Below are 14074 nucleotides of genomic sequence, written 5' to 3'. Positions count from 1 at the left end.
TTTTCATATGTAGTGAGGTACAGTAAAAATGTTTTGCATTCCATCCACACATACAGTATTAGTTCATTACAAGAGTGAACTGTTTAACAACAGTTAAAACAATAACATCGCAGAAAAAGTGCAATGTATGTGGAGGTCACAACAAAGTAGATGGTGGGATCAAGGTTCCATCTCATCATACTGGGGAGTCAGTTCAATAATCTGATAACAGTATGATAGAAGCTGTCCTTGAGCTTGGTGAAACAGGCTTTTGATTCTTCTGCCCACTGGGAAGGGGGAGAAGGCAGAGTTTCTGAAGTGACTGATGTCTTTATGCTGCTGCTTTACCAAGACAGCAGGAAGTGTAGACAGAGGGGAGGCTAGTCTCGATAATGAGCTGTATCCATAACTCTCTGCAGTTTCTTGCAGCCAGAGGCAGAGCAGTTACCATAGCAAGCCATGATGCATTTAGATAGGATGTTTTCTATGGTACATCAATAAAAATTAGTGAGAGTTAAAGCAAATGTGCCAAATCTCTTTAGCCTCATGAGGAAGTAGAGCACTGGTGAACTTTCTTGACCAGAACAGGCAGTTGGTGATGTTCATTCCTCGGAACCTGAAGCTATCAACCCTCGCGACCTAATCATCGTTGATGTTAGAAATATAGAAGCATAGAAAACCTACAGCACAATGCAGGCCCTTTGGCCCACAGTGTTTTGCCAAACATGTACTTACTTTGGAAATTACGTAGGGTTACCCATAGCCCTCCATTTTTCTAAGCTCCACGTACCTATCCAGGAGTCTCTTAAAAGAACCTATCATATCTGACTCCACCACTGTTACCGGCAGCCCATTCCACGCTCTCACCACTCTCTGCATAAAAAACGTACCCCTGACATCTCCTCTGTACCTATCTCCAAGCACCTTAAAAACTGTGCCCTCTCATGATAGCCATTCCAGCCCTGGGAAAAAGCCTCTGACTATCCACATGATCAATGCTTCTCATCATCTTATACACCTCTATCAGGTCTCCTCTCATCCTCCATTACTCCAAGGAGAAAAGGCCGAGTTCACTCAATCTAGTCTCATAAGGCATGTTCCCCAATCCAGGCAACAATCTTGTAAATCTCCTCTGCACCCTTTCTATAGTTTCCACATCCTTCCTGTAGTGAGGCGACCAGAACTGAGCACAGTACTCTAAGTGGGGTCTGACTAGGGTCCTATATAGCTGTAACATTACCTCTCGGTTCCTAAATTCAATTCCACGATTGATGAAGGCCAATACACCATACGCCTTCTTAACTACTGAATCAACCTGCACAGCAGCTTTGAGTGTCCTATGGACTCTGACTCCAAAATCCCTCTGGTACTCCACACTGCCAAGAGTCTTACCATTAATACTATTTTCTGCCATCATATTTGACCTACCAAAATGAACCACTTCATACTTACCTGGGTTGGACTCCATCTGCCACTTCTCAGCCCAATTTTGCATCCTATTGATGTCCCGCTGTAACCTCTGACAGCCCTCCACACTATCCACAACACACCCAACCTTTGTGCCATCAGCAAATTTACTAACCCATCCCTCCACTTCCTCATCCAGGTCATTTGTAAAAATCACGAAGAAGAGGGAATCCCAGATCAGATCCCTGAGGCACACCGCTGGTCACCGACCCCCATGCAGAATATGACCTGTCTACAACCACTCTTTTCCTTCTGTGAGCAAGCCAATTCTGGATCCACAAAGCAAGGTCCCCTTGGATCCCATGCCTCCTTAATTTCTCAATAAGCCTTGCATGGGGTACCTTGTCAAATGCCTTGCTGAAATCCATATACACTACATCTACTGCTCTTCCCTCATCAATTTGTTCAGTCACATCCTCAAAAAATCCAATCAGGCTCGTAAGGCACAACCTGTCTTTCACAAAGTCATGTTGACTATTCCTAATCATATTATGCCTCTCCAAATGTTCATAAATCCTGCCTCTCAGGATCTTTTCCAATAACTTACCAAGCACTGAAGTAAGACTCACTGGTCTGTAATTTCCTGGGCTATCTCTACTCCTTTTCTTGAATAAGGGAGCAGCATCTGCAACCCTCCAATCCTTCGGAACCTCTCCTATCCCCATTGATGATGCAAAGATCATCACCAGAGGCTCAGCAATCTCCTCCCTTGCCTCCCACAGTAGCCTGGGGTACATCTCGTCTGGTCCCAGCGACTTATCCAACTTGATGATTTCCAAAAGTTCCAGCACATCCTCTTTCTTAATATCTACATACTCGAGCTTTTCAGTCTGCTGCAAGTCATCCCTATAATCGTCAAGATCCTTTTCTGTAGTGAATACTGAAGCAAAGTATTCATTAAGTATCTCTGCTATCTCCTCCCACTTTCCTGCTCCCATTTTCCTGAAGTCAATGAATAGTTATTTTGTTTCACTGACATTTGGGGAAAAGTTTTTGTTATGACACCATGTCACTAAGCTCTTTCTCCTCTTTCTCTACTCTCACTCATCATTATTTGAGATACAGCCTAATGCCATGATACAATCTGCAATCGAAGATGGGGTTAGAGAAGAAAATAGCCACGTGATTCTGAGTGTATAGGGAGCAGAGTAAGGTGCTGAGGATTGTGGAGCATCAATGTTGAGGATAATCGTGGTGGAGGTGCTGCTGCCTGTCCTTAATGAGTGTTATCTGTTGGTCAGAAAATCAGAATCTAGTTGCAACAGGAGTTCTGGACTCCCAAGTTTCGAATTTTGGAGATAGGTTTGCTTTGAATTATTGTATGGAAGACAGAGTTACATTGACATTGGTGTCTTTGCTATCCAGATGTCCAGAGGGGAGTGTGGGACCAGGAAGATGGCATCCACCATAGACCTGTTTCGGTGGAGGCAAATTGAAGTGGTTCAAGGTTATCTGGGAGGCTGGAGTTAATGTATGCCCTATCCAACCTCTCAAAGCACCTTTCAAATGTCCTTCTAAAATATATATTTTTATATGGTTGTGTGGGAAATGCTAATGATGTTCTGTTTTGATTATGTCAGGGTGAGTGTGCAAATTTCATCTGCCTCATTGAGCCTTGGAACCGTACACACCTATATGTCTGTGGGACTGGAGCCTATCATCCTGTCTGCACCTATGTCAACAGGGGGCGCAAGGCAGAGGTAAGTAGCTACAAGCAAGGCAATACCTGTCCCTTCACTACCATCATTACATAAGGACCCTCGCCTGGCATACCCTCTTCTCATCATAACTGTCAGTAAGTAAGTACAGGAGCCTGGTGAGCCACACACAGAAACAACTTCATCTTCACCGTTCAGATTTATAAATGGTCCCTTAAACACTACCTCATTAATCTTTTAGTTCTACACTGTGTATTTATTTTTGTAGTTTATAGTAATTTCATGGCTTTACTACCAAATGTTGCATCATTTATAAAACTGATTGTGAAACTCTTTTTGGAAAGAACACTGTCAATCTGTCAATAATTCAGTAGAATAAGAAACCAATGGTTCACTGTGCTCAAACTACTTTAGTTCATTCATGGAATTGAAATCTATTGAATCTCACAGAAGTCTATAAAATCTCATAGAAACCCGTTGAATCACATTGAAACCTATTGAATCATTGAAATCTATCAAATCTCTTAGAAACCCATTGATTCTTATTGAAGGGACACACACAAAATACTGGAGGAACTCAGCAGGCCAGGCAGCATCTATGGAAAAGAGTACAGTAGCATTTTGGGCCAAGGCCCTTAGGCAGAAACCTATCAAATCTCATTGAAATCTATCAACTCACATAGAAATCCATCAAATCATATTGAAACCTATCGAATCTCATTGAAATCTATCAGATCATATTGAAATTGATCACATATCGATGAAACCTACCAAATCTCATTGATATCTATCAAATCTCATAGAAGCTTATTGAAGTCTATCAAATCACCTTGAAACCATTGAATCTCATTAGTATCTATTGAATCTCATTGAAGCCTGTCAAATCACATTGAAACCTATCGAATATCGAATAGGCCTAGAAAGAGTGGATGTGCAGAGGATGTTTCCTACAGTGGAAGAGTTTAGGACCGGGGGCACAACTTCAGCCTCAGATGTCAATTTAGAACAGAAATGAGAAGGAATTTCCTAAACCAAAGGTAGTGAATCTGTGGAATTTATTGCCACAGATGACTGTGGAGGACAAATCTTTGGACTTACTTATTTATTTGTTTATTTGTTTGTTTGTTTGTTTGTTTGTTGAGATACAGTGCGTAATAGCCTCGATCAGCCCTTCGAGCAATACTACCCAGCAACCCCGTATTTAATCCTAGCCTGATCACAGGAAAACGTACAATGACCAATGAACATACCATCCAGTATGTCTTTGGACTATGGGAGAAACCTGTGCACCCAGAGGAGACGGTTACAAGAAGAATGTACAAATTCCTTACAGATAGTTGTGGGAATTGAACCTGAGTTGCTGGTACTGTAAAGTATTGTGCTAATCACTATCCTCTGCAATACAGAGGGTAATTGGTTCTTGATTAGCAAGGACATCACAAGTTATGGGGAGAATCCAGGGAAATGGGGTTGAGAGGGATAATAAATCAATTGTGATGATATCATGGAGCAGGCTCAATGGGCCAAGCAGCCTAATTCTGCTCCTATGCCTGAGGTTAATTGGTCATTGTAAACTATCCCATGATTAGGTTAGGGTTAAATCAGGTTTGTTGGGGGGGTTGCTGGGTGGCACAGCTTGAAGAGATAGAAGGGCATATTCCACACTGTGTATCTAAATAAAAATAAATGTCAAAAATCCCCTATCAAATGCCTAGCCTCAGTTCTGGCTTCCAGTGATGGCGGCTCATCAAGGCTGATTCAAGGACTTGTTATTTATGACGGTGGTACAAATGAAATATTCCTCAATACCCCAAACTCAGAAGCATCACTTCCATTTTTACAGAGTTTAAATGAGCCAATTTTCTTGATTTATTTCTTCACTTCAACCTGCCCAAACCTTTCCATCAACACATGTCGCATCAATGCCTGAGTGCTGAAATTCCAATAGGCATGAGAGCAAACTGACCTCTCAGATATGGCCATTATTTATTGATTGATTTAGTGATACTGCTCAGAAAAGGCATTTCCAGTCCTTCGAGCTGTGCACCCAACAACCCTGATTTAACACTAACCTAATCACAGGACAATTTACAATGACCATTTAACCTACCTGAAATGTCTTTGGACTGGGAGGAAACTGGAGCTCCTGGAAAAGCCCACAAATTCCATGGGAAGGATGTACAGACTCTTTACAAAGAACACCGGGATTTGAACTGTGAACTCTGCTGTGTCAAGCTGTAAAAGATTTACTCTAACTGCTGTGCTACTGTGGCACTCATCTCTCATCTGAGAGCAAGTTCATTTCTTTTCAGGGCCTTACATTGCCAGGTAGAATTGAGACAAGGCCAGTCCTTTTGAGTTCCTGTCTGTGCAGCTGTTGGCCATGAGAGGCCTTCTGATACCAGTGCAGAACACTGTTCAGGAACTAATAATTCAGGAAGCAAGAGCCAGTGTAAGGAACCGTTTAGTGTCCTTTGCACTGGGACGCAGAGGATTCCTCGGGAGTAAAGGTTGGGAAAGGCAGCTGTGGAAATGGATGATTCATAAGGCCAAACAGAAGATAAAATGGATTCCTCCTGGGTAGCTGTGGCTCCCTTACCTGCAAATAACTTATACTTGTTGTGGACCACGTTTGTGCAGATGGTAACACAGGCATTCCTAAACTGTAACATACTGGCCAGGTGTGAGGTGTTAATTCACCCCCCCCCCCCCCCCCACATGTGTACAGTGAAGACGCAAGGTACACAGAGGCTGACGAGAGTGAATTTCCATAATTATCAATAACTAACGTCAATAGCAGTCATGTACAATCGATTTGATTTGCTTCCTGCCAAATCATTTTCACCTCTATTCCACTTGGGAGGTGAGAAATATACACCTATTACTGGATTATAGAACACTCTTCCCCCAGCCATATCTCTTTCCACACTCTTTTTTGACATCTACTAGGTGTTTACAGAGTGGACCTGTGACACTCCCACATAATTGCAAGTCCTCAGTCTTTAAAATGCACACCCCACAAGACAAAGGTGGCATTATCTTTGCACTCTTGTCAATGAGTTATCTCAAAATCCTGCATCTTCCAGCAGACTTTACCGTGAAGTTCTCTGTGCCCAGTGCTGCCAACAGTGGGCACACAAGGGAACTGCAGGCCCAGAGACTTTGGCTGCGAAGTGAAGCAGTGTTGGCTTTTACACAACAGCAGTGCGCTCTCTAGCAGCTGAGGCTTTGCCTTCTTGCCAAGTACTTGAGGAAAAATGGTGATTACAGCATCTAGCATATGTGGGGTTTGGCATTCAGCACTACAGTCCTATTAGCTTGGTACAATCTCTCAACTGTGAGTATGTACAACTCACTACAAAAGTGAGTGTGTTGAGGCCAGTGAGTGACCACCATCTGCTAAACCATCAGATGCAAGCCATCCGGTGAAGTGTGTTTGCTATTTCAAAATTCAAAGCTCAAAAGTTCCAAGTAAATTTATTATGAAAGCACATATATGTCACCATATACTACTCTAAGATTCATTTTCTTGTGGGCATTCACAGTAAGTACAAAGAAACACAACAGATTCATTGTTTAATAGAACCTAGCATAATGTTTAAAACTGTTTTAAAAAGGCTGTAAACAGAAACCAGGAAATTATAGGCCGGTGATTCTGACATCATTTGTGCAAAGGTCATTCTAAGGGACCGGATATATGAGTATTTGTTTAGACGTGGGCTGATTAAGGATAATCAACATGGCTTTATGCATGCTAGGTTATGTCTAACCAATCTTATAGAGCTCTTGGAGGAAGGTACCAGAAAAGTAGATAAAGGTCAGGCAGTGGATGTTGTCTACATGGACATTTGACAAGGTCCCACGTAGGAGGCTGCTCAAGAGGGATCAGCATTCAAGATGAGCTAGTAAAATGGGTCAGACATTGGCTTTCTGGGAGAAGCCAGAAAGTGGTGGTAGAGGGTTGCTTCTCTGACTGGAGGTCTGTGACTAGTGGTGTGCCACAGGGATCGGTGCTGAGTCCTTTGTTCTTTGTCAATGAAACCAATGATCTAGATGATAATGTGGTTAACTGAATCAGCAAATTCACGGATGACACCAAGATTTGAGGTGTAGTGGACAGTGAGGATGACTATCATAGGGACCTGCATCAGCTGGAAAAATGGGCTAACAAATGTTAGATGCAATTTAATGCAGACAAATGCGAAGTTTGCACTTTGGGAGGACCAACCAGGGTAGGTCTTACACAGTGAATAGTAAGGCACTGAGGAGTGTGGTAGAACAGAGGGATCTGGGAATACAGGTACGCAGTTTGTTGAAAGTGTCATCACAGGTAGATAGGGTCGAAAAGAGAGCTTTTGGCATATTGACCTTCATAAATCAATGTATTGAGTACAGAAGATGGGATATTGAAGTTGTATAAGACATTGGTGGGGCCTAATTTGGTGAAGAATATACAAGGGATGTTGCTGGGTCTGGAGGACCTGAGTTATAAGGAAAGATTGAATAGGTTAGGACTGCATTCTTTAGAACATAGAAGATTGAGAGGAGATTTGACAGAGGTATACAAAATTATGAGGGATATAGATAGGATAAATGCAAGCAGTTTTTTTCCACTGAGGTTGGGTGGGACTACAACCAAAGGTCATGGGTTAAGGGTGAAAGGTGAGAAGTTTAAGGAGAATATGAGGGGAAACTTCTTTACTCAGAGGGTTGTTGGAGTGTGGAATGAGCTGCCAGTGCAAGTGGTCCACACGAACTAAATTCCAATGTTTAAGAGAAGTTTTGGATGGGTATATGGATAGTAGGGATGTGGAGGGCTATGGTCCTGGTGCAGGTTGATGGAGAAGGCAGTTTAAATGGTTTGGGCATGAATTAGATGGGCTTAAGGGTCTGGTTCTGTGTTTTACTCATGCATTGATGACTCTAATGAAAAACCACACGCAGCAAAGATGGACAGACAACCAATACAACAAAAAAGGAAAAAAAACAAAATAATAATAAATCAATAAGCAATAAATATTGAGAACATGAGATGAAGAGCCTTTATAGTTGGTGGAAACAATTCAGTATTGGGGTTAGCAAAGTTTTCCCTCTAGTTCAAAGGGCTGATGGCTGAAGGGTAATAACTGTTCCTGAATCTGGTGGTGTGGGGCCTGAGGCTCCTGTACCTCTTTCCTGATGGCAGCAGCGAGAAGAGAGCATGTCCTGGGTGGTGGGAGTCATTGATGATAGATACTTCTTTCCTGGTACAGTGGTCCTTGTAAATGTGCTCAATGGTGGGGAGGTCTTTTCCACCAATGGACTGGGCTGAATCCATTACTTTTTGTAGGCTTTTCCTTTCAAGAGTGTAAGTGTTTACATACCAGACCCCAGTGACCATCTGAGAACACGCTTGAGCTTGTTCTAATCAATTTGTCAGCTGAATAAATGTCTTGCAGTTAGGAACCAGTGAAGGGTGGATTTCTGTAGAATTCATTGGAATTCTCTACCCTATAGGATGCTCAGTGATTGAAACAGAGAAGGTGGATTTCTTTACATCCATCTCTGTAGAATTCATTGGAATTCTCTACCCTATAGGATGCTCAGTGATTGAAACAGAGAAGGTGGATTTCTTTACATCCATCTCTGTAGAATTCATTGGAATTCTCTACCCTATAGGATGCTCAGTGATTGAAACAGAGAAGGTGGATTCAGTTTTCCCAGCAATAGAAGGAAGGAACGGAATCTTCTGCCATCCGAATGTTCTCCCTTGTTGGATCCCGGTACTTTTGTAATCCAAAGGTACTTCGGAAGTCAAGAATGAAATACAAACTTCTTGCTTCCAATACTCTATTAAATGTGTTACAAGGCCAAATAAAACAATGAAAAGAGCAGACTAGAGATAACAGAAATTCCAATGATAACAATTAAACTACAGAACAGCCAGATTCAAGTAGTGTGACACTAGCAATTTAAACTAAAAAATTTCTAGAAAAATATGGCAGCAACTATACCCCAATTACTGGAAAATTTACTACAAGAAAAAATAACAATTCTAAACCCCAATCAGATGTCATCATGATAACTGTATAAAATGTCAGAAATTTTGCACTAAAAGTCTGGATGGAGTTTCAACTGTTTATATTTGACAAATACTGAAACAGGTTCGCCATCACTATATGAGAAGTTTGGGGAATATTATTTCCCAATGATAAATGACGTTAGAGTTTAAAAAAAGCAACAGGAACACCAACATGTTAATAACTCTCTCCATTGCCAGCTCTATGTTATGTTATGTCGCTTTAGATCAGGTCTGAACTTGAGTGTGAACTACTTGATGTAACTGTAGGTTTAAGGAGACTGTTGTAATCTATGATATTGGATATAGAGAGGCCGTCCATTGGTTGGGCTTGACCATGGATATTGTGTCCCAGCATGATATGCACGCCTGGGCAGTACAATATGGAGAGGAAGCTTTTGCCCATTTAACAGAGTCCCTCTCTCCATGCAGCTGATGAATCCAAAGGAATAGCAGAGATTGATACAGCTTGGAACCAAAGGGTTCACAGGCTATGCCAGCATTGAAGTCAATGTAGGGACTCCAGCTCCAGAGTTTTGCTCAGAGTTTACACCTTTAGCTTTCCTCACGAGTGGGTATTGCTTCGAGGAAGTGGAGATTTGAGATCAGAGTTTTTCTTCTCCTATAAGAGCTGCCAACCACGGCTGATAGGTGTCATCTGCCCGAAGCCATTAGTTTTAAGGCATCAGGAACCCACATTTGCCCCTTCTTCTGTCAGTCGAAATGATTCTGCCAAACTTAGTACCTAAGCCACAGGTGAAGGCCAGGAGCTAGACTTCATTGTCAGAGACCACAAGATACGCACCACTGGGAGCATTTAGTAGGTAGTGGGAACTTATCTCCACTAACCCCCCCCCACCCCAGCTATAACAAACTTAAGGAATCCTATACAACACCCTCCTTAGACAAACACTAAACCATCACAAAATTACCAGGGGATATAAATCCAAACCAGTCTGTCAAAACATTTCTATATCTCTCGAACTTTAGAATTCCTGGGGATATACAACATGCTTTTCATTTCTTCTCTTTCTTGTCAAATATGTTTCTGAGATCAGATCCAACGTGTTCTGGCAACTACAATTTGATGAGCTAATATTTGTTTAAAGCTTATTTTATGCAGGATTTAACAAGTGCAATACTAACAAAATAATTTTGAACACAAACTTTTACCATTTGAGATGGGGCATAGTCCATGCATTATCATACTAATCCCTCTTTTCCAATGTTTGTCTCTTGAGATGGCACTATTCAGATGTACCCTACTGATTTTTTTTCCTGTGGACAATCAGATATAGAATTAAAGATAAAAATAACAACTCAGAGTTTTACACATCAGTATCCCATGTAAATGCAAAGACCATGCTAGCAATCATTGGAAGATGAAATCATGTCTCTTTGTAAATTAGTCTGGATATTCTTCTATACAATTCACTTACCACATTTCATGTTTTCCCTGAATCATTCATGCAAAAAAGGATGCTGAAAGTCAGATACTGTATGGTCTCTTCATTATCAACATGAATTGGAGATCGTAGAGGCAACCTTCTACTTCTGTTCATCATTCACAAAAGAAAACAGAAGCTTATAGCTCTGAGATGGGAAAAGAGACTTCAGTTGAAACCCAATATTGCACTTGTCCAGCACTTGAGCAGCCTCAGTAGTTAAAGCTCATGATAAAGGAATCCTCAAAACTGGGTTGTCCTATTCACAGCCCCTTGAAAACAAAAAAATATATAAACTAAAAAAAATTAAAAATAACAGATCACATGAGCATTCAACATTGTGGTGTTTATCCCTGCAATTGTACTGCACCATACAATGGTGTAGAGCCACTCACGACACAGGACTCAATCTGGGCAGACGTTCGGGTGAGATCCCACACATGCAAACAATTACCTTGTTCCATCTTCCGCCATGTTTTCCTTCACATACATAGCAGCTTTATTGTGTAACTATTCTGTAGCTGCCTTGGGCTGATGTGCTTTAAGGTATAACACTTCCTGGTGGCTAGCAGGCTGGAATGAGGTCATTGCAGAATTGCATAGGTTGCATAATCTAACATTCAAACTGCCATAAGCACTTAATATGTTTTTGGGCCAATTTAACAAATTCTTACAGGATTGCAAGAAAGTGTTTGCAGTTCACAGTTACTCCACAAAGAAAGAATAACATTCAATTTTGAGAGAAAATATATAGCTTCTTAATCAATAAGAGTTTATGAAAGCATCTTATAAATTAGAGGAAGACATCAAATATTTTCCTTTCACATTTTCTCTATGATAACAGAGCCACAAGCAACATACACTCAGTGACCACTTTATTAGGTACACTTGTACATGTGTTTGTTAATGTGGATATCTAATCCGTCAATGATGTGGCAGCAACTCAGTGCATAAAAGCATGCAGACATGGTCTAGAAGTTCAGTTGTCTGTCAGAACGAACATCAGAATGGGCAAGAAATGGTATCTAAATGATTTTGATCATGGAATGATTGTTGGTGCCATATGGGGTGGTTTGTCTATCTCAAAAACTGCTGATCTACAGGGATTTTCACACACAACAGTCTTTAGAGTTTACAGAGAATGGTGTGAAAAACAAAGAAACATCAAATAAGTGACAGTTCTTTGGGTGAGAATGCCTTGTTAATGAGAGAGGTCAGAGGAGGATGTCCAGACAGGCTCAATCTGACAGGAAAGCAACAGAAACTCAAACAACCACATGTCGCAATACAGGTGTGCAGAAGAGCATCTGTGAAGGCATAATACATCAATCCTCGAAGTGGATGGCTACATCGGCCGAAAGCCAGCAATGTACACTCAATGGCCTCTTTATTCGGTACACGAGGTACCGAGTGTGTACTTTCCATTGTAAATGGCTGTCTATGCAGGACATCAGGGTTCTCTATTGATAATTCATATTTACTAGCTTTTGTACAATGGATATCAATATTGTTTGAGTAAGGTACATTCATTTCAGATAATTTAATCACCATGTTTTCCCAGAATCTATGTTTGCATAAAAATCACACATACTGAGAACCCATTCATACAGATCAGCACAACCCCGTTCCATGTCCTACCATCCAATTGAGAAGGGGGAGGAATACATGTGGGCAACAGATTAGATGCATTAGAAACATAGAAAACCTACAGCACAATATAGGCCTTTTGGACCACAAAGCTGAGCCGAACATGTCCCTAGCTTAGAACTACATAGGCTTTACCCATAGCCCTTTATTTTTCTAAGCTCCATGTAACCATCCAGGAGTCTCTTAAAAGACCCTATTGTTTCTGCCTCCACCACCGTTGCCGGCAGCCCATTCCACACACTCACCACTCTCTGTGTAAAAAACTTACCCCTGACATCTCCTCTGTACCTACTTCTAAACACCATTAAACTATGCCCTCACATCGTAGCCATTTCAGCCCTGGGGAAAAGCCTCTGACCATCCACACGATCAATGCCGCTCATTATCTTGTACACCTCTATCAGGTCACCTCTCATCCTCTGTTGCTCCAAGGAGAAAAGGCCAAATTCACTCAACCTATTCTCATAAGTCATACTCCCCAATCCAGGCAACATCCTTGTAAATCTCCTCTGCTCCGTTTCTGTGGTTTCCACGCCCATGACCAGAATTGAGCACAGTACTTCAAGTGGGGTCTGACCAGGGTCCTATATAGCTGCAACATTACCTCTCAGCTTCTAAATTCAATTCTACGATTGATGAAGGCCAATACACCATATGCCTTCGTAACCACAGAGTCAACCTGCGCAGCTGCTTTGAGCATCCTATGAACTCGGACTCCAAGATCCCTCTGATCCTCCACACTGCCAAGAGTCTTACCATTAATACTATATTCTGTCATCATAGTTGACCTACCAAAATGAACTACCTCATATTTATCTGGGTTGAACTCCATCTACCACTTCTCAGCCCAGTTTTGCATCCTATCAATGTCCAGCTGTAACCTCTGACAGCCCTCCACACTATCCACAACACCCCCAACCTTTGTGTCATCAGCAAATTTACTAACCCATCCCTCCACTTCCTCATCCAGGTCATTTATAAAAATCACAAAGAGTAAGGGACCCAGAACAGATTCCTGAAGCACACCACTGGTGACCGACCTCCATGCAGAATATGACTCATCTACAACCACTCTTTGCCTTCTGTGGGCAAGCCAATTCTGGATCCACAAAGCAATGTCCCCTTGGATCCCATGTCTCCGTACTTTCTCAATAAGCCTTGCATGGGGTACCTTATCAAATGCCTTGCTGAAATCCATATACACTCCATCTACGGCTCTATTTTCATCAATGTGTTTAGTCACATCCTCAAAAAATTCAATCAGGATCGTAAGGCACGACCTGCCCTTGACAAAGCCATGCTGACTGTTCCTAATCATATTATGCTTCTTCAAATGTTCATAAATCCTGCCTCTCAGGATCTTCTCCATCAGCTTACTAACCAGTGAAGTAAGACTCACTGGCTTATAATTCCCTGAGCAATCCCTACTCCCTTTTTTGAATAAGGGAACAACATCCGCAACCCTCCAATCCTCTGGAACCTCTCCTGTCCTCATTGATGATGCAAAGATCATCGCCAGAAGCTCAGCAATCTCCTCCCTACTGTAGCCTGGGGTACATCCCTTCTGGTCCCGGTGATTTATCCAACTTGATACTTTCCAAAAGCTCCAGCACATCTGCTTCCTTAATATCTACATGCTCAAGCTTTTCAGTCCACTGCAAGTCATCCCTACAATCAACAAGATCCTTTTCCATAGTGAATACTGAAGCAAAGTATTTATTAAGCACCTCTGCTATTTCCTCCAGTTCCATACACACTTTTCCACTCTCACATTTGATAGGTCCTATTCTTTCACGTCTGATCCACTTGCTCTTCACATA

At 41.7% G+C, this 14074-nt stretch overlaps 1 protein-coding gene and 1 long non-coding RNA gene across 4 annotated transcripts in view; one reads left to right on the top strand and one right to left on the bottom strand.

Annotated features, from left to right (window-relative positions):
* LOC140742085 (semaphorin-3F-like) overlaps positions 1-14074 on the top strand; it is a 340273-nt gene that overhangs the window by 216451 nt on the left and 109748 nt on the right. The window contains exon 5 of the mRNA XM_073072913.1: positions 3027-3146. Coding sequence (XP_072929014.1) covers positions 3027-3146 — 120 coding nt within the window. The remainder of the gene's footprint in view (positions 1-3026; positions 3147-14074) is intronic.
* The window catches only part of LOC140742087 (uncharacterized), a 175654-nt gene continuing 168223 nt past the window's right edge, over positions 6644-14074 (bottom strand). For all 3 annotated transcript variants that reach the window (XR_012102206.1, XR_012102208.1, XR_012102207.1), the window contains one exon: positions 6644-10879. This is a non-coding gene — a long non-coding RNA (uncharacterized lncRNA). The remainder of the gene's footprint in view (positions 10880-14074) is intronic.

This window comes from Hemitrygon akajei, chromosome 19 (assembly GCF_048418815.1).
Source record: "Hemitrygon akajei chromosome 19, sHemAka1.3, whole genome shotgun sequence".
NCBI classification, from domain to species: domain Eukaryota; kingdom Metazoa; phylum Chordata; class Chondrichthyes; order Myliobatiformes; family Dasyatidae; genus Hemitrygon; species Hemitrygon akajei.
This window is presented reverse-complemented; position numbering and strand designations above follow the sequence as displayed.